This window comes from Dipteris shenzhenensis, chromosome 9 (genome assembly GCF_047967505.1).
Source record: "Dipteris shenzhenensis isolate YYH24624 ecotype China chromosome 9, Dip_SZ_1.0, whole genome shotgun sequence".
Taxonomy (NCBI): Eukaryota; Viridiplantae; Streptophyta; class Polypodiopsida; order Gleicheniales; family Dipteridaceae; genus Dipteris; species Dipteris shenzhenensis.
The window spans coordinates 11,922,425-11,949,288 of NC_141604.1; the positions used below are offsets into that span (position 1 = coordinate 11,922,425).

Genomic DNA, 26,864 nt, shown 5'->3' on the forward strand with positions numbered 1-26,864 from the left:
TGAGGGAGGATGTGGTTAAGGCTGATATACATGTCAAGGCTTGACAGAACTCAGCTGGCCTAGGGATTATCTTTTGCTGAGGCTACTGATCGAAGGAAAAATGAGAAGTGGGAAGGGCCAAGAAAAGGGCCTCTCGGACAAAGGCTGCTCTTCCAAGGAAATTTTCCAAAGCTTGCATTATGAGAGGCAATGTGACATTATTTGTCGAGCTAAAAATGTGGATGGTAACTGGACTCATTTGTGAGCATAACTTGCTAGAGTACGTGTTGCTCACTTTTGTCATCAGTTTGGGCATGTTGTTTCCTCCTCATATGCTATGAGGGCTGCACGACAAGAACTTCTTTAACGTGCTTGTCCAATTCTATCTTCTCACCAGGCCATGCAGATTCCTTTCACGAAGGATGCCATCAAATCATGTGGCAAATGGAAAGCTCCAGGTTGGGATGGGCTTACAATGGAATTCTTTTTGTAATATTGGGATGCCATTTCATGTGCACCACTATATATGCTTAATCGTGAGTGGGAAACACAACATATGCCTGCCAATTGGAAGAAGGGTTTAATCAAATTATACCCTATGTGAGATAATTGCTGACTGGAGGTCCATCACACTCATGCATGTCATCTACGAGCTAGTTGCTAAGATGACAATGAATCATGTTGAGGGTTTTGTGCATGAGGGTCTACATCTTGCCCAATATGGATTCATTCCCCACAAACATACTATTGATATTATTGCTAATGCTTACGTAGGGATTGAATATGTTAAGTACTCATAGAAAGATGTCCTTTTAATGCAATTGGATATTTCTAAGGCCTTTGATACGGTACAATGGGACTTCATCTCACAAACTACGCAATCTCTAGGATTTGGGGAGAAAATGCAAAACCTCATTTACTGGTCATATTAGGATAGTAAGATTGCAACCATTCTATAATAGATGAGAGTGCTCTTTCAAGTTTGGTTCAACAAGGTTGCTCACTCAATGCCTTGCTCTATGCAATTGCTACCCACCCTATGCTTGTATATATGGATCATTTAGTTGCTAGGGGTGCATTGCATGGACTAGAAGTCCATGGAGGAAGGCCGTTCATTGTGCAAGCATATGCTGATGACTCCACTCCCTGAAATACTCAGGGGGATCTTGCCTGCATGATGATTGCACTTTCCTTGTATGGGTTGGCTGCTAGTTTACAAGTCAATTCTCAAAAATCTAAGCGTCTTCCACTACATTTAAAGGAATGGCATCATATTTTATATCCTAGGGAAATTGTTTTGGCCACAAAGTTGGTGCATCATCTTGGTTATCCTTTGGGGGGGGCAATTTCTCGAAGCCAACATATGGATCGGATACTTAAAAAGTTGAAAATTTTGGAATATTGAAAGCTGGCTACATGGTCCTTGCATGTTAAATTGCACATAGCTCAATCGACCTTGGTTGCCTACATGGAATTCTATGTGAAAGACATTTCATCTTTCATGTCTTCTATCATGGAGATTTTTTGGCAATCCCATTGTCAATGTAAAGCCCTCAAACTCCTTTTTGTGGATCACCTTCGCTCTCCAACGATCTATGGGAAATTGAATATTCTAAATATTCATTTGCATCTGTTAGCTCACAAGGGAAGATGATGCTTCAATTCATCTAGGGTGATCATCCTTGGATTTTTATGATGTGTCATTTGCTTTCCCTTTTGTCTTCTCTAGCTTTTGATCATTGGCAGTTTACCCATTAGGACTTTCTCTTAGGAAATATTACTGGAAGAGTTAAGGGTTGTTCCTTTGTCTCTATCTTATTTTTGGATTGGAACACATACTATCTCATCTTAAATGGAATGGCAGGGATTTTCTTGCTGGCAACTCCTTGCAAGGTGAATGCCTTCATTGTGTTAGAAATTACCCAACAGAGGGTACGCACAACGGAAGACTGATAGTAATGCCCAAGAGCTCACACAGTGTGGTGTGGGATGTGGAATCACAAACTTCTTATGTGCATAAAATAGATGTGCAGACTCATCAATAGACAATGAACCAGCCAGATAGAGAAACCACCAAAATAATATATTTCCGTCCAAAACTATGGACACAATACAAAGAGATAGATCCAGAGTCCCACCAATGGTGTGGTCCTCTGATCTTACCACAAGGTACTTCTCCTATCTGCTGGCTATCTCTAGACTCGAGCCCGCGTGCTCCACCTTGAGCGCCTGTAGACTTTCCGTCTAGTATGTTCTTCTCCACCTTACTGCCTGTGAATCAGCCTTGGTGGGCAGCCCTTGCCAAGCTTTGTCTGCAGCACACAGGTCCCCTTGATCCTAAATGTAGGCCCCAAGATAGCTGTTCCACTGCTCCAACCTGCTTGTGAATGGCTGCTCCAGAAGGTATGATGATCACAACACCTTGCTGCCCTAGAAGACAGCCAAGGTCCAGCCTCTAGGGAACTCAGTCTGCAGCTCACCTTCCACTCTCCTTCACCCCCAGTGTGAGGCCCAAGGGAGTGGCTTCTGGCTGCTCCTGTCTGCTCCTGAACTTGCTGGATAGTTGGATATGAAATGAGGCCTGAGGCCTCTCCTTATTAGGCCCTCAAGGGCCTGTTATAAAACCGACCAGCCAGCCTAATCCTGGCTGACCAGACTGGCCGACCAGTCTGCTTGCTGCCCGACCTGATTGGCTGGTCCAACCAGCCCTATATAAGGGCCCTAGCTAGGCCCTTTTGGGCTGCTGCTAGGCTCCCCTTTGCTGCTGCTGTCCTGCCATCAACAGGCCCTAGTGCAGGCCCCAAACCTGCCCCGCACATGTGCGCCTTTGATGGTGAAGTACCCCGCCCTGTGCTGCCTTCATACGGCCACTCCTTGCCTCTGTCTGGAGCTAATCGCCACTGATCTGCTCCTGGACCTGCTTCTGCCAGTCGCCTTATCCATGGTGCTGATCCATACTCCTAGATGGCTCCAAGTACTTCTCTAGATGTGCTGCCCACATGACATCCATGATGCTGTCCATGTGGCAGCCCCTTTCTCTCTTTTCTTGTGAGGTACTGCCCATGTGGCAGCCCCCTCTCCTCTAGGCATGCTGCCCACATGGCATCCAAACAGATGCCCATGTGGCAACTCTTGCCCTAGGTCTCCCTCCCCCATGCTCTCCTCATATGGGGGCTTACAGATGGGGAGGTGACCATTCCAACACATTGGTCTAAGGTATATTTATGCAGCCTTTAGCATTGCGAGAACCCCACAGATCATAATTTCTTTGGTCAAAATGCATTTGTCTCGTGGACGATGTGCTTCATGATATATGGTAACTACCTTCCGATGCAACCATTGCAACAGCATGAGATGAAGTCACCGAAGTAAAGACTGCTGTTTAAGTGTCGAAACTGGTTGTGTCGAATATGATGCGAGAGTGCCCACGCAAGTTAGCATGGGATTCGGTGCAAGAGACATCACTAAAGCTTGCGACAACGGGTAGGCTGCTAAATTGGCCCAGTTCTGCACCGTCCTTACAAGCTCTAATTAAGCTCATGCTCTAAAATCATGCTTGCTGTGTGAAGATCCATGACAACCACTCGACACTCCTTCAATGATCTTTTGCTGTTCTGTTCAGTTTGTAATGATTTCTAGATCAAGTTACCTTGGCTCCACCGCCCAGCTGAACAGTAACTTGCTCTCTTTGTTTCTCGCTTGGAGCAGGAATCAAAGGGACAAACGTGCGAGCAGTTGAAAACATGTGATGCAAGGCCAAGAAACTGGTGGTGAGCAGGTGCAAGGTGGGTAGAGGGACATGGCCTCAAGTGAAGCACCTGGCAGAAATGACTTCACAACGTCCATCGATGTAGAGCTTACAGCCTCTAAAGACATGGCACAGGGCAGTAAATCAGATGATAGTGAGATGGTGCAAAACATCAATCTGATTGTGCAAGTGATAACCAACAAGAAAAAAGGGCGGCAGCAGGAGTGATGGAGAGCAGCGATTCTGTTGTTTTTTGCCGCTGCAGCAATGGGATGGAGATAGCTATGGAGATGGACCCAAACGTTGCACAAATGGTTTGGGGGTGTGTTGCAGGCAACATGTTAACAAATTAAACTTGTCAGCCTAAAAAAGTCCAAAATAAGATATTAGCTTGGGTCAAACTCTCACAAGAGCATTGCCTCTCAAGGCAGTGCTAAAAAAAACTGGTTCAAGAGTTTCCGTGAGGACAGTTCCAAAGAACATATGTGGTAAGGACATGCAAGAGAAGCCCAAAAGATTGGGCAGACCCAAAAAGACATTCATTGCACTGAAGGTTACTTCTGGAACAAGGAGGCAATATTTTCCTCCCAACCACTTAAATGTCCAGGCCTTCAAGTCTCGATCAGAAAGTAACTGGTTTAAGGCTGATAGACAATCTTTAATGTATAATCACAAATAGGAAAATCGGTATAGATTTCATTGGACTACAGTTTTTTAATTAGCAGGTCAGATAAATAATCAGAATCAGGAGCTTCTTCACTAACAATAAAAATGATATGTGTTTCTCTGGAAGTCAGCTAGAATATCACAAGCTTACAGTGATGCAAAAGACTGTACAATTTACACCTTGCATCATGCTTCCAAATCTCAACTAGGAAAGTCCACATCATTAGTACCAATGGGGACATTTGAAAGCGTCTGTTCGCATCATTAAAGCTGTACAATCATTTAATGGCATCACCATACTTTCAATTCAACATCCTTTCATCTAGGCATGGTTGCACAGCATGCAATCCCTTATAGGCTTGTAAAGCTGGCACCACCAGCCAATGCACCACCGTAACTTCAAGATTGTTTGGTCTCTTCACTGTGGCTTAGCATAAGATCCCTCATTTTCTTGTATGCTTGGAGCTCCTCCAGTGCCTCAAAAGCTGTCCTTTTCCAGTAACTTCTTAGCACACCTGATTCAGTCTCAAAGGGTGCAGCCTGCAGTTCTCCAGTCCAATTCCTGATGACAGAAGTTAGAGGACCTCCACTTATCCCATCAGCCTCAATGAAGGTCGCAGGCAAGTCCACCGCCACTGCAGGGTGGTATGATAACTGTCTCAAAGGTGGAGCTGACTTCAGCATTCGTATGAGGGCTCCAACTGCAGCATCCCTTTGATGTAGAATACCCTGCACTGACGACGTGGACGACTCTGAAAACTGCATCCTGTCTGTTTTGCTGCCAATAATCAAATTCCATATGGGGAAGTAAAGCAGACAACAGTTTACACTTGTCAGTCAGTGTAATATCATCTTAACGTCATATGTCTCATACAGTTACAGAAATACATTTTGAGCCAAGAAACCTTTTGGAGAGAATGACTGTACATCAGTTATCACTGAACAAAATAATGACTATCAGCAAAAGAATCATCTCAAAACGGAAAAGCAGAACCAAATTGTGAGCTATCCTTCCCCTTGATCTTTCAATCAAAATTTAGAGCTATAAAATTATTGGAAATCAAGGGAAGATCAGGAAGAGCTTAAGAGATTATCAGCTACAAATGTTTAAAAAGTTGATAACCAAGCACTACTGATCCAAGTGGGTTTACCAAAAGTCTTCAATCATAAGGAAGATATAGAGATACAATGTACTAACAAGAAACGTCAATTATTCAAATTAGATATGTCACGTGCATCCATATACAGTAGAGTGACATGGGCCTTCTACTTGCTCTGCTGCATTCTATAGCAAACCTCCATGCCCCATGCTGTAAGCCTGGAATCTCAAGGAGATAGGAGACCAAAACTGTGTTTGTTCTGGGATCTAGGACGGCTGTCACAATTCACTTTGCATCAAAGCATGGGCCTCAAATTTGAGATCCAAGTTGATTGGATGCCACGCTAGGGGTAGCAAGGGCTCTTCTTGCAATGCGGAATTCTCAAGAGGCTCTAGAGTAGCAAATATGGGAGGGCCAGGAGACGCCTAGCAACATTGTGGAGTCTAGACGTAGCATTTCCAATAGCTAGTTGCCGTTTTGCCTGATGTTTTTTCACATTCAAGCGCACAAGAAGACCTGGAAAGCTACAGCAGTTTTTCATTTATTTTGGGCTAAATCTTCAACTCCAAGTTTGAAAGGTGGTGCACTTTATGAAGTTGACAAAAATCAGTTTTACAGGCTTTTGCTGCCAATTAAATAGCAGGCCTGTTGTGCACGTCTTGCTCCTACCCCTTTCTCCCCATCTCTAGGAGCAATTTCGAATTCAGCCCACACACTGTCAGTTTTCTTTGGGGTACTCCTACATTTTAACATTGTTTAGAGGTCATGCATATCCACAGACAAGGATACATCTTGTGACCAAAAGATGCCACTCAATCATGATACTCCTCTACCAATCGTGCCTAAAGAGCCAATTGAGACAGTGAGGGAGTGTTCACTAGCCAAATCCATCTCGTAAGATATGCAACGATTTGGTGGGTCAGCGGTGGGAAAGAGATAATCCATCCACCCAAATATTGAGAGTCTTGAAAAATCAAAATCCTCACCATCCATGTAGGGCAAGGCGGAGAACTTTGGGCACTATGCAAAATATCATCACATCCATTGAGACACAAAAACACAATCACACATTACCATCACAATCTGAAATTCAGTACAGGAGTTCAGGGTCTTTCAGAGTCGTCCACATTTTACCACGAGACCATTGGTCACATCCAACCTCATGAGGAGCACTAGTTAGTTTCTCAAGTGCAACAAGATAAATTATGTCCAAAACAATTGTTAATTACACATGACCACATGCTAGATAGCCCCAAAGGTTATAGTGTCATCTCATCCTAGGGTCCAGAATCCCATAGTGTTGGAGCAGATTTTGTACCGCCAAAAAACCCAGTTTGGATTCCAGAGCAGCACTCAACATCACAAGGAGAGGTTGCATCCATGGATTTTAGCCACTTAGACCTCCTGCAAATGCAGTCCAGCAATTCACCCCCGGCAGTTGGCAATGACACTATCTCACACAACTTAGTTTAGGAGGAGCCCATGAAACTTCAATTGAAAAGGGATGTCACATACCATCCATCTACAAAAGCATAACCTAGAGCACTACAGTAGTACACATTCATAGCCCGTGTTGTAAGACCTACATCTATCAAGAGGGAGGAAATACACTAGAGCATGTTAGGATTCGTTTAGAGCTCCATGCAGCACAGTGATCCACGAAACTTTTGAAGCCAGCAGAGCCAATAAGACCCATCCAAAACACAATTGTGGCCCTATTCTTTCCACATGGCATCATAATGGGGCTCTAAACTTGGTCAACCAAAATATAAAACACCCCTGGAGATACTAAGAGCAACCCCTCAATTGCTCATTTGTCATTCTTTAGTAGCCCAGTTTGGAGCAGCAGATCTTGGAGTAGAGGAGCAGCCTAGTTGCTTTGTGGAGTGTACTACCTTACAACTTTCAGGTCACAATTGGAGGTCTTCATTATAGGTTGATGCAGCTTGGGTACTTTCAGGTTTGCAATGCAATCAATCGGTGAAAAAGTTCACTTGAAAGTATCAGGGTCTTCTAAAACCCTAAAGACTGGTGAGTGCCCTAAGTTGATTCTGACAACTGAGGCGACCGACTCTAGCGGGGACTCGAGCACGGTGCCAAATGCCCGACCAATGGAGGGGAGGATGGCTCGATACTCCTTTGGGAGCCCTGGGAAGCGGAGCATAACCGAAAAACAAGGGACATGGTGTGTCGTGCCCATGTCCTCCACTGTAAAGCCATGGTACCAAGGAAAGAGGTACATTAGATGCGAGCCAAGGAGAATGGTGCTCTGCTCCACGAGTGTGAAGGCCGTGTCGGGGGAGCTCAGCTGGATGAGGAATACGCCTCTTCCATAGATGGTGACCTCCTGAATGTGGTCACCCTCTAATGCCAAGCTCGCCCGGATCCACTCTCGCACCTGTCCCCTTGTACGCGTGAGGCCCACAATTCTACCCATGATCGCCTTGTCCTAGAGGGACTGAACTGCCTGATGTAGCTGATGCTTGTTAGTTGGGGAAAGAAGAACCTTAATGACTGGGATTCAAGGGTGCTGCCATAGAGCCCCTCTGGCCAAACCAAGGGTCACCACCAAGGTTTTCTTTCACCTTAACAAGCACAAATGATCCCGCTGCAGGGAGGAAGAAGAAAAAGGATGATGCCCTGGCAGTTGCGCACACTAATGGAGGAAATGCCTATATTCAGAGTAGCCTACATAACCATGACAATGAAGCAAACCTGATGGGTGAAAAGATAGATGAGGCGCCAAGCAATTATGAGCAAATCTGTGATATTGATGAAGATGCAGATGTTGACTAGTAAGATAAGGATGTGGATGCACTTACACTCGATCCTTCTAGGCATGCAAACTTGGGAGAGGTTAGTATCCAGCATTGTATGGTCTCCATTAAGGACGAAAATATAGAAGACCACACAGATGATAGGAAGGGATGCCAAAGTAAACTTACCCACAGTGACAAGGAGCAGCTTGTGCAGCATGAAAAAGATACGCAAGACAGTTTTCCTCCTAAAGCTGTGTCACAACACATTCAAGAGCATGACAGTGGGGAATATAGCCACAACTTCAACATAACTGATGCCCTTCACTGCCACTCACCACATGAGTATAGTTGGCAGTTTTGCTTGCTACACTTAGCAGCCATTAGGAGAACAATGGCATCTCATAGGATTGCTGTACATGCAAGGGCAAAACTTTGCAAGGATGTCCTCGTGCTTGGTACAACATGTGATATATGCTGCCATGTATTGGCACTTGCAAAAGCAAATCCGTGTGCACATGATGAGGCTGAACAGACCCATGAGGATTTTGTCAGGACTATTACTTATAGTTCATCGAAGTTGCCTACCAGTAACGTGCGGATACCACTATATGTAAAATGGTTCTTTGTCCAGCAAGTTGCAGACTTAAGCCAGCAAGACAAGCCCCGAGATACAGCTGTTATGATTGTTGTGCTAATGCAGTGTGATGTTGATGTTTTTGGGCCACAAATTTTTGTAAGAAAACAATACAACGTCTGTGCTCAACAGATAACAAGATCTCGTACGCAAGAGAGAAAAACAGATAGTATGGAGAATAAAAAATTTGATTACTGTAGAGCTGATACAATAGATGGCGCTACCTCCCAACCATGCGCTCCTGTGAGAGAAGCTTTGATGGCGTGCTGGAAACAGTAGAGGACGGAGGCTGGATGCTAAGGAATCAGGGTTGCTGTAGCCAGTGATGAAATGGGCTTCATGGGCTTGCTCTTCTTATATAGCCACCAGTCGTAGTCGGTTGGATCCAATTGGGTGACCAACCCAGTCCGCCCAAAACGGTCCACTGGGGGTCGGCCCCGAAATAGGCCATCGACCACACGATAGAACCGGTGCGCAAAATAGAGCAACTAACCTACGGATTCCGTTCGGCCCACAGCCATCTGGGATCATCTGGGACCCCAAACGGGACCCGCAACCCGAGAGTGGGCTGCCCCGAGAAAAGCTCCATCTACCCTCAGTGCGGTCAGTCATGGGATGCCTTCCCGCACTTGCATGTAGCCTAGTTGGCAGTGTGCCAACTCCGTCCAGCCATCAAGCCACACATGGCCCCCATCTGGTGTTCAAACCAGGACCTACCGGATAACCGAGCTACTCAAATGCCTTCTCCTCATATGGGGGGCTTACAAGTAGAGTTAGCTGGTTCCCGCGTAGTTACACGAGAGTGGAGCATTGATATCTAACAATTTTGGCATATTTGTCAGCAGGGCATTATGCTTCTTTATGCTGCACGCAGTTATTACAGCTTACCAACAATGAAGGTCCATGGGTGTTGATATCACAGGGAGATCACCCATATGTTTGCCAGTTCCTTCATTGCCACATGCAAAATGTAATCATTGAAGGGAATCATGATGTTGAAATGAATGGCTGCTCAATAGACATGCTTTCAAAGCCTGGACGGAAATGAAGCCATTGTACTTCCAGTCTCCAGATTTGAACACTGTGGCTGCATGCCACTATTTCAGTCCATTCACTACGAGGATACATGGAACCTCATTTATCAGCTAATTGGAAACCCTACAATGATATCAATCTTGGGAATTGTCCCTTGTATGGAGAGCTTAAGCAGAGGCTGCAAAAGAACTAGCAGAGCTTGAAGGAGCCAGTTGGAACAGAATGATTGCATGAGAATGTATGGCTAAGCCTTGTCTTTCCAAGTTTAATGTTCATGCTACATACAACCTGCTGATGTTGTGTGGGACAAGTGGCAGAAGCATCCAGCCAGCCAATGGTAATTTGGTTACAGATATGGTTGCAGAATATCTTGAATATCAATGTATGCAAGCTCATGCCTCTCCTTCAACAAAGAAGGCATGCTCTTCAGAGGGCTTGATTGGATCTTGGTTAGTTGTGTTTGAGGACTATAACCAAGATAACTTGCTCAATGATGCTCAGATGCAGTCGATACAGCATGCATATGCAAGACTATGGCTCAGCACATGCACCATGGGTTGCACATGGCTGATAGCCTTTGTTCTCCATGCATGTTTGTGTTGTCTTCTTACTACCACAGCAACATGGACAGCTACCCTTTTCAGCCCGAAGCAAATGGAGGTCAAGAGGGATCTAGCATTTTGTTGTTTCATCCAATGCCCCCTCCTTGGTCTACCAAAATAGGTTCAAACAATGTGTTTGATTATTTTGTTCTCTGGGGGTTGGACTTTGGTGTATCCAGTGACAAGGAAAGTTTATGGGACCATGCCTACATAACTCCTAGCAGGCTGATTTGTCTCTCTCAGGTTATTTGGTTGTTCACAAGCTAGATGCACCTAGAAGCCGTCTGAAAGACATGTATGCTACTAGCATCCAAATATTTGGAGCCCTGTGTTGTGTCATATGGGAGAATTCTAGATCCATGGCATGTTGGAGTACTGAAGAAGCTTATGGAGCTGTTCGAGTCCAAATACAGCAGCTATAATGAAGATGATTTTCAGTTCTTGACCTTTGGCAAAGACAGCATAACCCGAGATGCAATGCAAAGACAGCTCATTGAAGCGCTCATGGAAGCTACCATTGAGGATATATGGCAAAGCAATCAATGCTTTACATGTGGAGAAAAGTGGACAGCAAAGCACAATGTGGTGTGCAGAACAAAAACCATGGGGACAGCCGGGACTTATGTGATTATAGAGTTTCGTGATGATGATTGTGGCAGGAGGGATTACCCTGGGAAGTGTGGAGGTGGACCTTCGGGATCCTTACTCACGCAGCACCGGAGCTAGGTTTGATCACCTGGGGCGCGTTCTGCTGGTGCAGCACCACACCTGGCTTTCATCAGTTGTTCGAGGCAGGCCTGTAGGACCCCATGTTCCTTATCACACAGGGGACTTGGGGGCCGCTCGAGGACATCCCGCCGCACCTAGCAGAAGCGGACACAGGATCTCAGGAGAGGCAACCAATCTGGGAGATTATTAGCAGCATCGCTGGATGGCACATTTGGACCTCGCGCTGCGCGCAGATCCTCGGTGGCACCTCTCTTTCGACTGCCCAGGTCATGACTGACATCTGGAGTGAGATTATACGGGCTGGTCGGGAGAAGCGGAGACGTTTCCTCCGAGATTGGGATACGTAGGGCCTCTTCTTCGAGCATACTTCTCACGGCCTTCAGTGGCGCTATTCACCACCTCTCTGGCTGTTTATTCACACCCGCCTGATCCCTCCGTGAGAGAGAGCTTTCTGTTTCCTTTTAGGGCTGCGTCCGATTTGTGAACGCAGCCCCGTCAGCTGCAAAACTGACCTCATGTATCTTGTTTTTTCAAAGTAATATAATCAGCACTGTTTTTTCGGCAAAAGGAGGGATTACCCTGGAGGTGCCAAAACACCCAAGGCACAGGAATATGTTACATTTGATTTGGACCCTGGTGGTATGCATGACAGCGTATGTCCTCTTTACACATCACCTGCAATTTTGAGGACAAATTTATTTTTTAAAGGAGGGATGATTGTAATGAAGGCCAAAAGTGGGTCAAGTTAGCCGGGGTTAGGATAATTAGTATTTGGGGTGTTTGCAAGATACAAGGGCCTAAAGGGCTAGGGAGGTACTATATAAGTACCATCCTCTCATGTACAAGGGGACTTTTTGATGTTACATCTAATCCTATCTACTCTCCCACCTCCTTCCTGCTACGTGCTGCCTACACTCTCTCCCAACCTCTCTCTCTCTCTCTCTCTCTCTCTCTCTCTCTCTCTCTCTCCCCCTTTTTTTCCTCCTAGCTCTCTCTCTCTCCTCTTTCCTCTCCCCTCTCCTCTTCCCACTTTCCTACCATCTCTGGCCTTCACCAATTCAGCCTCTGCCTCCTTCATTGCATACGAAGGGTCCGCTGGATCCAGAAAATGGAGATGCTTGTATTGTGGAGTGGTCAAATCGGGGAGTGTTACCATGTGAAGGATCATCTTCCCCATGCGCCAAACAAAGATGTTGGGCCATGCCCTCATGTTCGTCGAGATGTTCGGGATAGCCTTGAAGGATAGAAGCAGAAGCGCTTGGACGTTCCCAAAGAGATGGATTCTGTGGCAGAGGTGGATTCACTGGCATTGGATGAAGGTGAAGCTGGTTCAAGTCAAGCAAGGTCAGCAAAGAGGGGCAAAGATGCAAGGTCACAGAGTGGTCATTTGCTTTGAATCTTTCAACTTCCAAGCTTTTGTAATGTTTTCATTAATGATATATGTATGACATATGTATAAATAATAAATATATATAGTTTATTATCCTTAAAAACCGAAACTCCGTTTCCACTGTTTCTTCCAGTGGCCAAAACACCGTTTCCTGCCGTGCTCCATTTCCTTGTTTCTGAAAATCGTGGGAACTATGCTCAGGAGAAATAATTAGTGCACACTTACAGCCAGTGTCATATGCACGAATTGGTATCTAACGTGTACTGGGTACACAAGACTAGCTCAAGTAGCCTGGGGAGGCTTAGAGCTAGGCAGGTTTGATTCTCCGGTTGAGTGGCAAGGGTACGAACCAGTTAGAGGTCTTCGCTATTTTTGGCGCTTGGGGCCCGAGTCTATATAAGGGGCCCAAACGTTTAGTTCTCAGAGAGCCGATGGGAGCAAGTCTCGTTCCCAGGTGCTAGGTCTGATCATGGATTGAATCACGGACGCGCGCCTGCTTCATAGCGTAGCCCAAGGCCCAGCAGCAGATCCCAGGCTTCATAGCACCACCTAGTGGTATGGGACACTAGGCTGGTTAGAATCTGGTTGGGAGTTCATGCCAGTAGCTCAACTCGTGGCTCAGAGGGGACATCTCGTGATTTGGGATCGCGACCCGTAGATGTCATGGTTGGGTGGTGAGCAGCCTGCTCAGGTTTCCTCACGTTTGGTGTGTTCTTTTGTTTGCTTGCAGGTCAGAGATTTCAGGAGTGCTGGGGTCGTGTCAGTTGGTATTAGAGCCAACTCCTGAGGTAGGAACTTCTATTGCGAGAATTTTGGACGATTTTTTCTCCAGGTATGCCCTAATTTCGAAATTCATGTTCATTACTCTGCCAGTGCTTGATTGGTTCATCAGTTAAGGGAAGTGGTTAAGATTAGGGAAAGAAGGTAGGAGAAGGCAGAAAGTGAGTGAATTCGAAGTTGAACTGAGGCGTTAGGTGAGAGAGAGAGAGAGAGAGAGAGGTGTAGCTTGGAGGGACAGAGAACAATTGCAGGGGAGAGAGATTCCAGGAGAGAAGCACTCGTAGGAGAGAAGCGATGGGCTGATCGTTGGTAAGCGATGGGCTAAGGGGGAACTTCAGTTGAACCCAAGTACGGTCAGGCTGAGTAGAGACCAAGAGAGCACCATAGGCTGGATCAGTTCGCAGCCAAGGGGTGAGTCGTGGGGTGCGCAAGGGGTTGGAGCAGGCCGCAGGCAAGGCTGAGCTAATTTGGGGGGCTTGGATGCTTTAAAAAAGCACCACCCCTCCAACTTAGGGGAGTGAGCTTTTTAGAAAGCTGAGCTTGCTAGAAGCTTCGCCCACCTATTCTAGAGCATAGCGCAGCGGCAGCTCCTCCCCTTCTCCTGATCTGTGCGCAAGCCTCTACCCCTCCACGTCTCTCTTGCCGATTCCACTCTCAGGTACTGCCTGCTGCAGATATCTGTACGGCACAGCCAGGAGCTGGGTTCAATGATCGATAGCTTCAACCAGCCCCTTCTCCTTTCGTCCAGCCAGCTCTCTTTCTCTCATCCCCCTCTGTTTCGTCAGCTTTTCTCTCTGTTCCAGCCTCCCAGTTTCGAGCCCACCTGTTCCTTCTCTTCTCTCAGCCTATTTTCTTCATCAAATTCGATTCAGTTATGGCTGATTCCATAGACCCCGAGCTTGCGATGGGAGACCAGGATATGAACTACCATGCGGAGGATGACCAGGGTCCCTACAATGATCTCATTACAAAGACCGCCTTCAGTGAATTCACCACTGCTCTTGATGAAAAGTTTGAGCATGTTAACACGAATCAAACGGGGTTGACACAGCAACTCCAAGGGATTCAGACTACACTCACACTTTTGACTAGCACTATTCAGGTGCTCACACATGTGGATGCCATGGCTTCAGTGTTAGGTCCACACTCAAGCACAAGAACCAGAAGCAAGCCCCGGAACCGAAGCTCCATACCGGTCCAGGTACCAAAGCTAAGGGAGCTAATCAAGTTTCGATGACAAGTATTTCTATAAATGTCATTACCTGCCACTTTCTTGTAATTGCACTTTTAATAATTCGTTATTTGGTTCCCATGATCTTTTCCGAGTTTATGGAGAAGTTAGGGACCAAAGAGTTCACATTCTCTTTGACCCGGGCAACTCTCACAACTTTGTTAATTACAAACTTGTGCAGAAGATGGGGCTGTCCACAATACCTAGCGATAACACCTACGAGGTGTAGCTTCCAGCTGGGAAGCAGTTTTGGGATTCGCAAGATTGAAGCACTTTCTATCCGGATTCAAGACTACACAGCTGCTCTTACATGCTATGTCATGCACTTGGAGCATGTGGACTTGTTAAGCGAAATAGAGTAATTTAAAACCCATGATATTTGGATTGGATGGAAGGAACATACCCTTTCTTTTTTGGATAAGGACACCCAATTTTGTATTCAGTGTGATAATATTCCCTCTTCTTAGGGACCTATTGTATCTGTGATGCAGCTTCGGAATATAATAAACACTTCTCATTATGATGTGTATCAATGTGTTTTGATTCCGCTTTCTTCATTTGTTGTCTCCATTAATAACAATAATGATTTCAGTGTGTTTGAACACCATGAATTAAGAACGTTGTTGGATGATTTCACGGATGTATTCCCTACTCAACTGCCGGAAGGTTTACCTCCAGAACGGCGGGCAATAGACCATCGCATAATTTAGTACGCTGGACTCAACCTATTAGTGTTCCACCTTATAGGATGAGCCAGCTTGAGGAGCATGAGTTAGCTTCACAGCTACAACATTATCTGAATATGGGCTATATTCGCCCAAGTAAATCACCTTGGGGCGCACCTGTCCTCTTAAGAAAGAAGAAAGATAATTCGTGGAGAATGTGTATAGATTATAAACGATTGAATAAAGTGACATTTAAGAATCGATACCCTCTTCCTCGTTCCAATGATTTGACAGACCATTTGGCCGGAGCGAAGTATTTCACTAAGATTGATTTGCGTACGGGTTATCACCAAATCCGTATCTATGCTAGACACATAGATAGAACCACATTCCGAACTAGGTATATACCTAGATGAATCCAGGAAACATTCCCAAACTCATCCTCTAAAAACACAACATAGTGCAGTTTCAATCTCATGATAGTCACTCACAAGGTTGAAAACCATAAACTCCATCATGCATAGCAGGGACTAGCTACTATGACATCCCCACTGACGTCATCAGCGCCCAATAGTGGGTGTAGACCATAGTATAAAAATATACTCTCACACATACAAATCCACACACCCACACATACTTGAGCATCCATTTATACAAAGTCTTCGTACTGAGTTTCTGTCGGCACTCCGGAGGTGAAGGGCAGACTCAGCCATGATGAAGGCTAGCACTAAAGGAGAAGGCTAATCAAAAGGTAGTCCAAAATCTCTTCATTCAAGCTACAACTGCTTGTGAAGTCTAAACATTTTCCTTTTAGTCTCTCCCCAACGAGCATCTAAATCTAAATCTAGCTGGTAGGGCAACGCACCATTTAAGATAGAAAGAATTATCACAATACTAGCAGGCCGCAACTTGGACGAAAATTTCACAAGGTGAAATTTGCATGTCCGCTAATACAGCAGAAGCATATACCTAGATGAATCCCGGAAACATTCCCAAACTCATCCTCTAAAAACACAACATAGTGCAGTTTCAATCTCATGATAGTCACTCACAAGGTTGAAAACCATAAACTCCATCATGCATAGCAGGGACTAGCTACTATGACATCCCCACTGACGTCATCAGCGCCCAACAGTGGGTGTAGACCATAGTATAAAAATATGCTCTCACACATACAAATCCACACACCCACACATACTTGAGCATCCATTTATACAAAGTCTTCGTACTGAGTTTCTGTCGGCACTCCGGAGGTGAAGGGCAGACTCAGCCATGATGAAGGCTAGCACTAAAGGAGAAGGCTAATCAAAAGGTAGTCCAAAATCTCTTCATTCAAGCTACAACTGCTTGTGAAGTCTAAACATTTTCCTTTTAGTCTCTCCCCAACGAGCATCTAAATCTAAATCTAGCTGGTAGGGCAACGCACCATTTAAGATAAAAAGAATTATCACAATACCAGCAGGCCGCAACTTGGACGAAAATTTCACAAGGTGAAATTCACATGTCCGCTAATACAGCAGAAGCATATACCTAGATGAATCCAGGAAACATTCCCAAACTCATCCTCTAAAAACACAACATAGTGCAGTTTCAATCTCATGATAGTCACTCACAAGGTTGAAAACCATAAACTCCATCATGCATAGCAGGGACTAGCTACTATGACATTCCGAACTAGATATGGCCATTACGAGTTTCTTATATTACCTTTTGGTTTGACCAATGCTCTTGCTACCTTCCAACAAATGATGAACGATTTGTTCCGACATTTTCTGGACAAATTCGTTGTCGTGTTCTTAGATGACATCTTGGTATATAGCGGAACGTAGAGAATCACATTGGACACCTCCGGATTGTCTTAGTTATACTAAGACAACATAAGCTTTATGCCAAGATGAGTAAATGTGACTTCTTTATGAAAGAGATCATTTCCTTAGGACACAAGATTTCTTCTGAAGGTATTAGCATTAATCTGGATCGTATCCAGAAGGTTTTAGAATGGCCTATCCCTCATACTGTGAAACAACTTCGTTCTTTTCTAGGATTAACGGTTTTTCTGTAGAAGTCTGTGCGTGATTATTCACACATCACAGCATCCTTAACCAACATATTGAAAGGTCGTGGACGCAAGTCTACCCAGCCGATCTCTTGGAATGATGCATTGAACAAGGCTTTTGAAACCTTTAAGTTAACTATCGGATCGCATCCCGTAGATGTCATGGTTGGGTGGTGAGCAGCCTATACCTAGATGAATCCATGAACATTCCCAAACTCATCCTCTAAAAACACAACATAGTGCAGTTTCAATCTCACGATAGTCACTCATAAGATTGAAAACCACAAACTCCATCACGCATAGCAGGGACTAGCTACTATGACATCCCCACTGACGTCATCAGTGCCCAACAATGGGTGTAGACCATAGTATAAAAGTATGCTCTCACATACGAATCCACACACCCACACATACTTGAGCATCCATTTATACAAAGTCTTTGTACTGAGTCTCTGTCGGCACTCCGGAGGTGAAGGGCAAACTCAACCATGACGAAGGCTAGCACTAAAGGAGAAGGCTAATCAAAAGGTAGTCCAAATCTCTCCATTCAAGCTACAACTGCTTGTGAAGTCTAAACGATTTCATTTTAGTCTCTCCCAAACGAGCATCTAAATCTAAATCTAGCTGATAGGGCAACGCACCATTTAAGATAGAAAGAATTATCGCAATACCAGCAGGCTGCAACTTGGACAAAAACTTCACAATGTGAAATTTGCATGTCCGCTAATACGGCAGAAGCATATACCTAGATGAATCCAGGAACATTCCCAAACTCATCCTCTAAAAACACAACATAGTGCAGTTTCAATCTCACGATAGTCACTCATAAGATTGAAAACCATAAACTCCATCATGCATAGCAGGGACTAGCTACTATGACATCCCCACTGACGTCATCAGCGCCCAACAGTGGGTGGTGAGCAGCCTGCTCAGTTTCCTCACGTTTGGTGTGTTCTTGTGTTTGCTTGCAGGTCAGAGGTTTCAGGAGTGCTGGGGTCGTGTCAGACAATGGGAGAACACGTTTGCCGGAGGGTGCTGTCTGAGGAACTTGCACTGTGAAGGGAGACCCACTGAGAAGCATGCAACCTGAGGAGTGCAGGAACAGAAGTAGGAGCACTACTCGTGCTCACCATGGAGCATCCAGGGCAGTGGACTGCTGCATGTATTGGGATCTCTGGTGGAGCTTCTGTAAGGAGTGTTTGGTTTGTGTTTGTGCAATATACTCTGAGATATTTCGGACTGTTCTACTGCCGTCTACCTCCTGAATTTGGTGTTTGTGAAATCTCTGTAGTGGACACGATAGTTTGAAGTTTGAATTAAAGTAATTCCTTCTCTTCTTGCAAGATCCTTCCCTTGCATACACCTTATCCATTTCTGTTTCCACTGCATGGAGAACTAACCAAGGGTCTAGGATTTTCTAACACTTTTGCACTATTTTTTGTGGATTAAGATATGGCAGGAGAAAGAAAAGATCTTCAGCCCTCAAGGGAAACACTACCAGGAGATATCAAAGCAGTTCAAGATGGACGAATGCAAGGAGGCTGTGATGCCTATGGAGTCCAGGAAAAACTCAGTAAAGAAGACGCATCTGAGCTGGTGGATATGACGAGGTATCGTAGTTCAGAGAATCACTTGGAGGAACAGATCCGGCAGCTTCATAGCTTTGTTGACCTATGGAGAGAAGTACTGATTGCAGAGTTACAACCCAATACAGGTCTGTATTTTGTGGCCATCTCTCCATTTATCTTGGATCTATACTACACATCATTCAGCAAAGTCCGGTACAGGGGTGGAGCTGAAAAGTAAGGTGTTTTCACCTTTGTTACAATAACTAGAGCTAAATCTCAGAATTTATATTCAGTTCTGACATTATTAGCTTTGATTACCAGTTCTGTCCACTAAAATTCACCTCACTCCTGCTGCTTCTTAGAGAGAAGATAAGGGTCACCTGCTTCGTTGTTCCACATCATCATCCACAGCAAATGGACATGAGAAATCATCATCATCTGCATCATCTCTGAAGACAATTTTGCTTGGTACTCTTGATGAGGTGAATTGTGAGTGCCCACGGGAGACATTTGCAATTGTGAAAAGAGGTCCGATACCCTCACTTCTTTGAACCTGCATCATATGATTTTTTAGCTCCACATACAAAAAAACTTCATGCAATGAAACTTAAAGCAGGAATCTCATTCTAGTTCTACACCTGTCATATACATAAATAATGTAACAATGGATTCCAATGTTCTTTCATAGCTTAGCACCTTTCTTTTTAAAAAACAAGGAATATTTAAGGCAGTAAGGCCCTGCAAACAGAAAACTGAAAAGAAATAAGGAGTCCAGCTCCTTTCCTATAGTTGCCGTAAGGAAATAAATTGGCTATGGTTAACTCAAGGCACCCCTGTTCGTACCTTTTGGCCATGATCAACTTGCAGCATGCGTAGCTGTAGAGGTGACTCAAACGATGTCGACTGTTGTACATGTGAGAGCACCCTTCTTGAAAATCGGAGACTTTCTGACGAAGTTCTGAGCAATGAGTCAGCCTGCCTGGCTTGAGGTGAACGAGGGGGGAGTGAACTTCGACTGTGCTGCTGTATATCCCCTATTGGAAGTCTTGGACCTCGTGACATGTATGGCTTAGGTATGCTGACAGGAGCACTTCCGGGACGTACTGGTCCCTTGCTAGCAACTCCCCCTTGAGAATAGGATGTAGGTGGTGAAGGTGATGGAGATGGTGAAAATGGAGGAGATAAACTTGCCTTAATACTGATTGGATGAGAACGCCCTGACTGTCCATATAAATTGGTTGGTTGGACACCTGAGAGACGATATGCAGCTGTGAGAGGGGAGCTAAGTGGTGAAGAAGAAGAATCCGGTGATGCGTATCTCCGTGAATAGGGAGAATAAGGTGAAGTCATATAAGAAGGAATACTGTCGAGGGGAAAAGGAGGTGAGGGTGACCTACTCATACCATATGAAGGTGACAATGGTGGTTGGAGTGCTGGCTGTATCTGATCTACTCTTCCACTCCAGCTATGACGTCTCCCAAAGATTGGGCCTGGAGGTGAATCTTGTGCTGATGATGGTATAGAAACCATATTCATACCTCTACTTCTGGAAATTCCACTGGAGGGCAGAGAGTGCGGCTCTCCTGGAAAGCTTTTCAAGGGATCAGTAGTTGGGCTGCCTACATAATCTGCTATGATCCGAGGGTGAATAGGAGACGTAATTTCCGAGGCAGTCACAGCAGTAGCATATCTATATGCCACAGATAATTGCATCCTCCCAAAGGCTGTCTCAACTGGTGTAAAACTATAAATAGACATGTCCTTCTCATCCTGTTCCGAAAAGGGAGGAGCAGATGATAACACTCTGTAGGTGAGAGTGAAGCTGCAGCAGTGTGATGACGTGTTGGCGAGCCTAAACAAACGGTATGCTGGCAAGAGCCGACAACTGGAGTACAAAGATCGGAACATTATGACAGTTCTTTTGTACACTGCAGGCACTTCTATTACATGTGCCGGAAGCACAATTCCTCCTTTCACTGCAGCTTCCCTCCTGTCTCTTTCTTGAAATGTTTTATTTCCTGGTACACCTGGTCCTGGTAGTGCTTCCTTATTTTTCCCACTAATTTCTTGCACTTCAGCAAGTTCCACGGTGGGACTCGCATTGCTCCCCCTCTTCACATCCGGTCTCATTGCCCGTGCTCCTGTGGAACCCAGACCCAAACTAGCTGCATTCCCTTTCCTGCTCTCAAATTGCACTGTCCATCTTTCCAAGATAGTTTCCTCACCTGTTATGGGAGAACCTTGATTCACACCTTTAAATGATGAGCCTCGTTCAAACCAATGCCGACCTGACGTTGCAATTGCCAGTGGTGGCATATTCGATTCAAAAGATTTAGGCTGTATCAGTAATATATCTACAACCAGGGGATCGCAGAAGCTCCTGCGCCAAGGTTCGAAGTTCTCTAGAGCAGATGTACAGTCTCCAAGAGCAAGATTGAACCAACGATCCCTGGTTTCTGGTCCTGAGGAGCACCCTGAAGCAGAAGACCCAGTAGATTCATCTCCTCCACCATAAAGAGCTGGTATCCTTGATTCCAGTATAATGTGCAGGCTTTTTGCGAAAAACTCTAAAACAATCTGTTCTATTTTGGACCTCTCCGGTGCACGTGCAGAAGCCATTCTTATCTTCTCAACGCTGTACCTCGTCTGAGATGCTTCATGTGGCAGCTTCCATTCTCTGAGCTTAACACAGGAAAGAAGGCGTCACCTCCAACGCAGATGAGATTTCTATCGTGTCTCAAGGAACAACCATCAATCATCTTTACATAGAATTTTACGGAAAGGAAGGCTGATCAGCAAGCTATGCTTTGACTCTTAAATAACACCTCAGTCATAAAAAATACTTCCGGATCCGCCAGGCGTTTCGTGATTAACGCTTCACAAAAAATGAGTAGCCAGTCCTGCAGCTTTGTTGAATCCCAACTGGGGTGGCTTAGAATGTGGCCACACGGTCTGTGGATAGTTCTCGTTTACATTAAAAGCTTTAGCTCGCTTCGAGGCAGTCCGCTATGTTAACATGGACTGTGCTCTTAAAATTTGAATGAGCCGGAATTCAGGCAATGCAGCAATTCCGCAAATAACTAATTGTCAAAAGAGCAGTCCCCTATCAGGGATCCGAGCCACTAAGTAATAAATAATCTTCACGTTTGAATACACTAAACTGACGTTTTGGGCTGTATGGAAACACGTGTGACACTCGATCTGGTGGAAGATTTTCCGAGCACGGAACCTGCTCTCAATATCCTACAACCGTACAATCCGGTGACCCAAGCGGCCGCCAAGCAGATAAGCATTGTCTTCATATTCACACTTGGTTGTAGGCGATTCGGACTTCGGTAGAGGTCGGCAAAAAGCTTTTTTTCCCCGAAAAAAATCAGGGCCAAATTAAGCGATTTTTCAGCAAGGGAGATTAGGTGATCGCGCAATCGACAAAAAAAAGGAAGTCGGATTCAGGAGGGCACCGGAGGAAGGCAGGGAGTGAGGGAGAGGGGGGGGCCCAAGAGAGGACCTTTAGACGGAAGAAGATCTGCAGATGGTGAACTTCCTGGCAACAGGCCAAGGGTAAGAAGCAGGGGCGACTCTGCCGTCCGAAAGAAAATGCGAATGATTCCGGGATCCAACACACGCAGACGGCGAATGATTCCAAGGGGGTTAACACAAAAACACGCAAGCGCACACACAAGCACAATAGGAGCGCTTCAGAATCCAGCTACTCCTTCCGGCGTGGCGTCAAAGAGAATGATCCGGCGACTTGGGCAAGGACACACAAATTCTCTCTATGCCTCTGTATGTGCGTGTGAGTTTTGGTGCTGTGCTCCCGGAGCTAGCCCGCTGGCATCAGAGAAATTTCAAATTTCCAGAGATGAAGGCAATTCAAAGCCACAGGTAAGATTCTCTCGCTCTCTTGTCTCTCTGTGTGTGTATATGTGGAGTGGAGGCGGAGTGAGGCAGGCTCAAATCTAGAGTCTTGAGAGAGAGAGAGAGAGAGAGAGAGAGAGAGAGAGAGAGAGAGAGTTACACACACACACACACACACACATACGTAAATACATACAACTCTCTCTCCCGCGTGATTCTTCCTTCGATTTGGGCCGCGTCCTTGGATGTGTGCGCTCTTGGGAAGTGCGTTGGAAAAGCAGAGGCAAGATAAAGGAAAGGGAGGCCAAGTTTGAGGAGGAAGGCAAGGCAGAAAGGGAACAACAGCCTGAGCCGGAGTTCGAAAGCTTCCACAGCGAAGATGATCAGAAAAAAGAAGAAGAAGAAAAGAAGAAGAAGAGCCGAAAGAAGAAGAACATGAGCAGAAAGGCCCAATCGGCCTTTACAAACTATACACAATTAAGCCTTTGCAATCTATACATAGTTAGCCCTCTGCACACTATACACAAACTATACATAGTTTTTTTGTTTGTTGTTAGAAACCTTCAAACTATACACACTATGAAGTACCACAAACAAATCATTGACAGCTCGCATTGCCTTGCTTGCTTGCTTCCTTTTTCCCCCCCTTATGTTATACCTTGGGTCCTTCACTTGTGGATGCCAAATCTCTTACTACCAATCAAGCTCTGCTCGTCTCCGTGCTCATGGCTTTCGCTTTCTAGCAAGACGTTGCAATCTCCTCTACCAGTCTAGGTGTTGGTCTGAGTGCTTGTGTGGGTGCGCTCGCGCATGTGGATTTACACCATGGCCTTCCTAGATCTTTGAGGTCTCTCATCTGTGTTAACAACTCTGTGTGTGTTGATTTCAACAACAACAAAAAAGTGCCTATGAGTGTGTTCAGGTGGCGGGGGTGTTGCTTGTGTATGAGGATTCATAACGTCACCATGGGATAGATCTTTGAGGTTTCTCATCTACCCACCCCCCTCTCGCTCTCTCTCTCTCTCTCTCTCTCTCTCTCTCTCTCTTCACCATGGGATAGATCTTTGAAGCCTCTCTCTCTCTCTCTCTCTCTCTCTCAAGCATCTTTTAAGTTTTTGGGACTCATGCACAATAACAAGCAAGTTGTCAGCGGTTTATAGAAGCATGATGTCTTAAGGAACCTTATTATGGTGACAATATGCATCCACTAGTCTAAGGCAATGTCCACAAATAGCCTAATGTCCAGAATGCTTCACTCAACATGTTGTCAACACTGCAAGCACAATGCCATTGAGGCCACACGAACCCACCTGTGCCCGAGGCACATTAGCCCCATGTTCCCACAAGGTTTATACCTCCACCATCATAAGCATGACAACATCGATAATGTTGGCAACCCTATTATGTAAAGCTAAGTTAGCCTATACCCATAAGGCCAATTGGGATATACCCACTAATTTTCACAAATACCACTCATAATCTTAAACTTCTATTTTACACACCACATAAAGAAAAAAATCATCATTCCTAGCACCAAACTAATATCAAATTAACACCTACTATCCTCCCACCAAGGACACCTCCAAATGGATAACCATGTTAATCCTAATAGACCTTGCGGGGTCGTAGGGATATATGTGTTCAATGTGTTTAAAGAGTCTATCTTGCTCATGTGTAAGGGGCTTGCATTATTGGTAACCTACACATAAAATTTGAGGGGAGAGAGAGAGCTCCTAGCTCACATTTCCGCATTTCATGGGCTAGGAAAAAGGAAAGAAAAACTTTAAGTTTGCTCAAGGTTTGACCTTGTTAAAAGGGTGAAAAGTCAAGGATGAAGGCGTGCTAGGATCATGATATCAAGTTTTGCACAACCAAGGAGTTGCCTTAGAGAAATGCCTTTCCTATCATCTAGCAAGCTCGTTCTCCCTCCTTGATATCTCATACAATCTTTTAATTCCCATAGCAGAGAATGGCATCTTCCCATCATCTATGAATCCCACCGATAACAGCCCTTAATGTTTCACTTGCCACCTTCTCCAATGATTTCGCCATCTTAGGATACAAGCCCATGCTTGGAAAGGGACAAAAGGCCTGGCATTAAATTTATGCAAGTATTAATAATTTCCTATGTCCCCCTTCACCTTGCTAAAAACTACCTTCTTGCATTGTCCACTAATTTAGAAGAAGCATAAGAAACCTAAAGTGAAAGTTTGGTTTTGCACCATAACAAAAAGGTTTTGGGAACTGCTAAGAATTACTATTCTTAAATGTTGCTTCTTATTTTAGCATTGCAACTTAGTTTGAATATAGGTGCTCTCATTGGTCAAAGGATGTAGAAATCCTTACACGAAGGGAGAAGGCATAGAAGTCCTTGATTCCCTCTTGGTAATATGTGAGCATCAATGCAACATTTCCATGAAGACGTTCAAGCACATTTGTGGGAGATTTGTGTATCAGATGGAAGCTTACTAAGTCTCTCAATAGAATCGAGGTCTTGTCTTAGGGGCACAATCTAATAGCAAAGACCCCAAGGGACCTGTTCAACATATTTGGCTACTAACAATTTTATTCAAACATTTGTTACATACGTTCAAGAACATGTGTTTATATAAGCTTAAAAAAGGAACGGTTCAAGTCAACCAAGCCAATGAATAAACTCCAAATTTTTTAACTTTGGTGATGATAGAAAGTTACTAATAGGCATTAAAGAGATCATCATAATACATCTTATTAAGGTCCTCAAAGAGAGTTTTGTGAAGTGATAAATGTATTAATTGGCAAAAAATTGTGAAACTATGTATGTATCATGCCCACATGAGCTCGTTATTTGTGTCAACAATCATTGATCAGGACATCAAAGTACTTTTTTACCAAAATACTAAAATGTCGAACTATTGCAAATGGATGCATGAGCAAAGGGGTTGTTCAATTCCTTCAACATGAGTTTCACAAGATTCACAAGGAATACTGGGAGATGTAGTGAGTGGACATCATAGTCAAAGAACAAGCATTTAGCGTCTCCTTATGGATCTCTTATGGCGGGGGGGTCTCTTTTTCTAGGTATTTTTAAACATGTGAATTATCTACAAAAAAGCAAGCATTTCACGCTACGATTTTCATCAAACGAAGACCCATACATACCATGGATTCCCATTCTATTCATTAATATACTTCATAGAAAAATTGATTTGGTAATGATTCACTTTATCTTTTGTATATGCATTACTCCTATAATAAACAAATATAACATGTGAACATATTACTCCCTATAATAAACAGATAGAGAAGTGTTTTCTTTAAAACTTTTATTGAAAACCATAAATTTTATTAAAAGGGGGTTCGCCCCTTCTCATTTTCATGCATAAGGCCCATCCATTTATACAATAGGGCCACATTTACTGTAGAATTTTAAAAACATGCTAAAAGGGTTGATCACAGAGCCCACATATCTTTCTCAAGTGTAATGGGAGAGTAAACTTGCCCATTACTTAGATGCATTTAAGAGATACTTAAGACCAGATCAATCTCAAGCATCATATAGCCTTGTGGTTTTAGTGAATCTTACATTGTAGATGATTACTACTTGAACCTTAAGGTTGTGTTATCACGGACCCTTAAGGTCGTGTTATCACGATTACCAATTCACCCTTAATATTTGGTATTGATATGTATGTATGTCGAATGATTGTGTATCAACATGTTATTTCAAACTACAAAATAGAGTATCAATATTAACCTCAAGATAAATGTGTGAATAAGATCCATGTGTTTGCAAAGTTTATCTATATATGGCAAAGTTTATCAATATATTGGCATTAGCTCTTGGGTCATCGATATTCACTAATTAGTATATGGATTGTGGATCTTAAGCATAGGCATGGCAAGCTAGCAAGCCAGCAGTCTAAGGTCTCTTGTAGGATGTCATATTCATGGGATGGAACACGGAAAGGTCAAGTCACAGACCTTACTTGTGACATCTATGTGTTCAAAGGTGCACTTCATTAACAAAATCATAAGGGTGCATTCCATTCACAAAACCATAATGAAGCCAAGATTAATTCATT

The 26,864-nt window shown here is 44.4% G+C and overlaps 1 protein-coding gene across 2 annotated transcripts; it reads right to left on the reverse strand.

Annotated features, from left to right (window-relative positions):
• Positions 1-4,433: 4,433 nt before the first annotated feature.
• On the reverse strand, positions 4,434-23,276 carry LOC147898203 (Autophagy-related protein 13). Of its 2 annotated transcripts, XM_087379033.1 has the most exons (4): positions 20,346-23,276; positions 19,786-20,192; positions 19,323-19,495; positions 4,434-5,171 (listed from the first exon to the last, which is right to left on the reverse strand). In XM_087379033.1, the coding sequence occupies exons 1-4, from the start codon at positions 21,559-21,561 to the stop codon at positions 4,793-4,795; spliced, it is 2,175 nt and encodes a 724-aa protein (XP_087235159.1). In that variant the 5' UTR covers positions 21,562-23,276; the 3' UTR covers positions 4,434-4,792. The 2 variants fall into 2 exon arrangements, with proteins under 2 accessions (XP_087235159.1, XP_087235158.1); XM_087379032.1 differs by having other exon boundaries at positions 19,786-23,276.
• Positions 23,277-26,864: the final 3,588 nt, after the last annotated feature.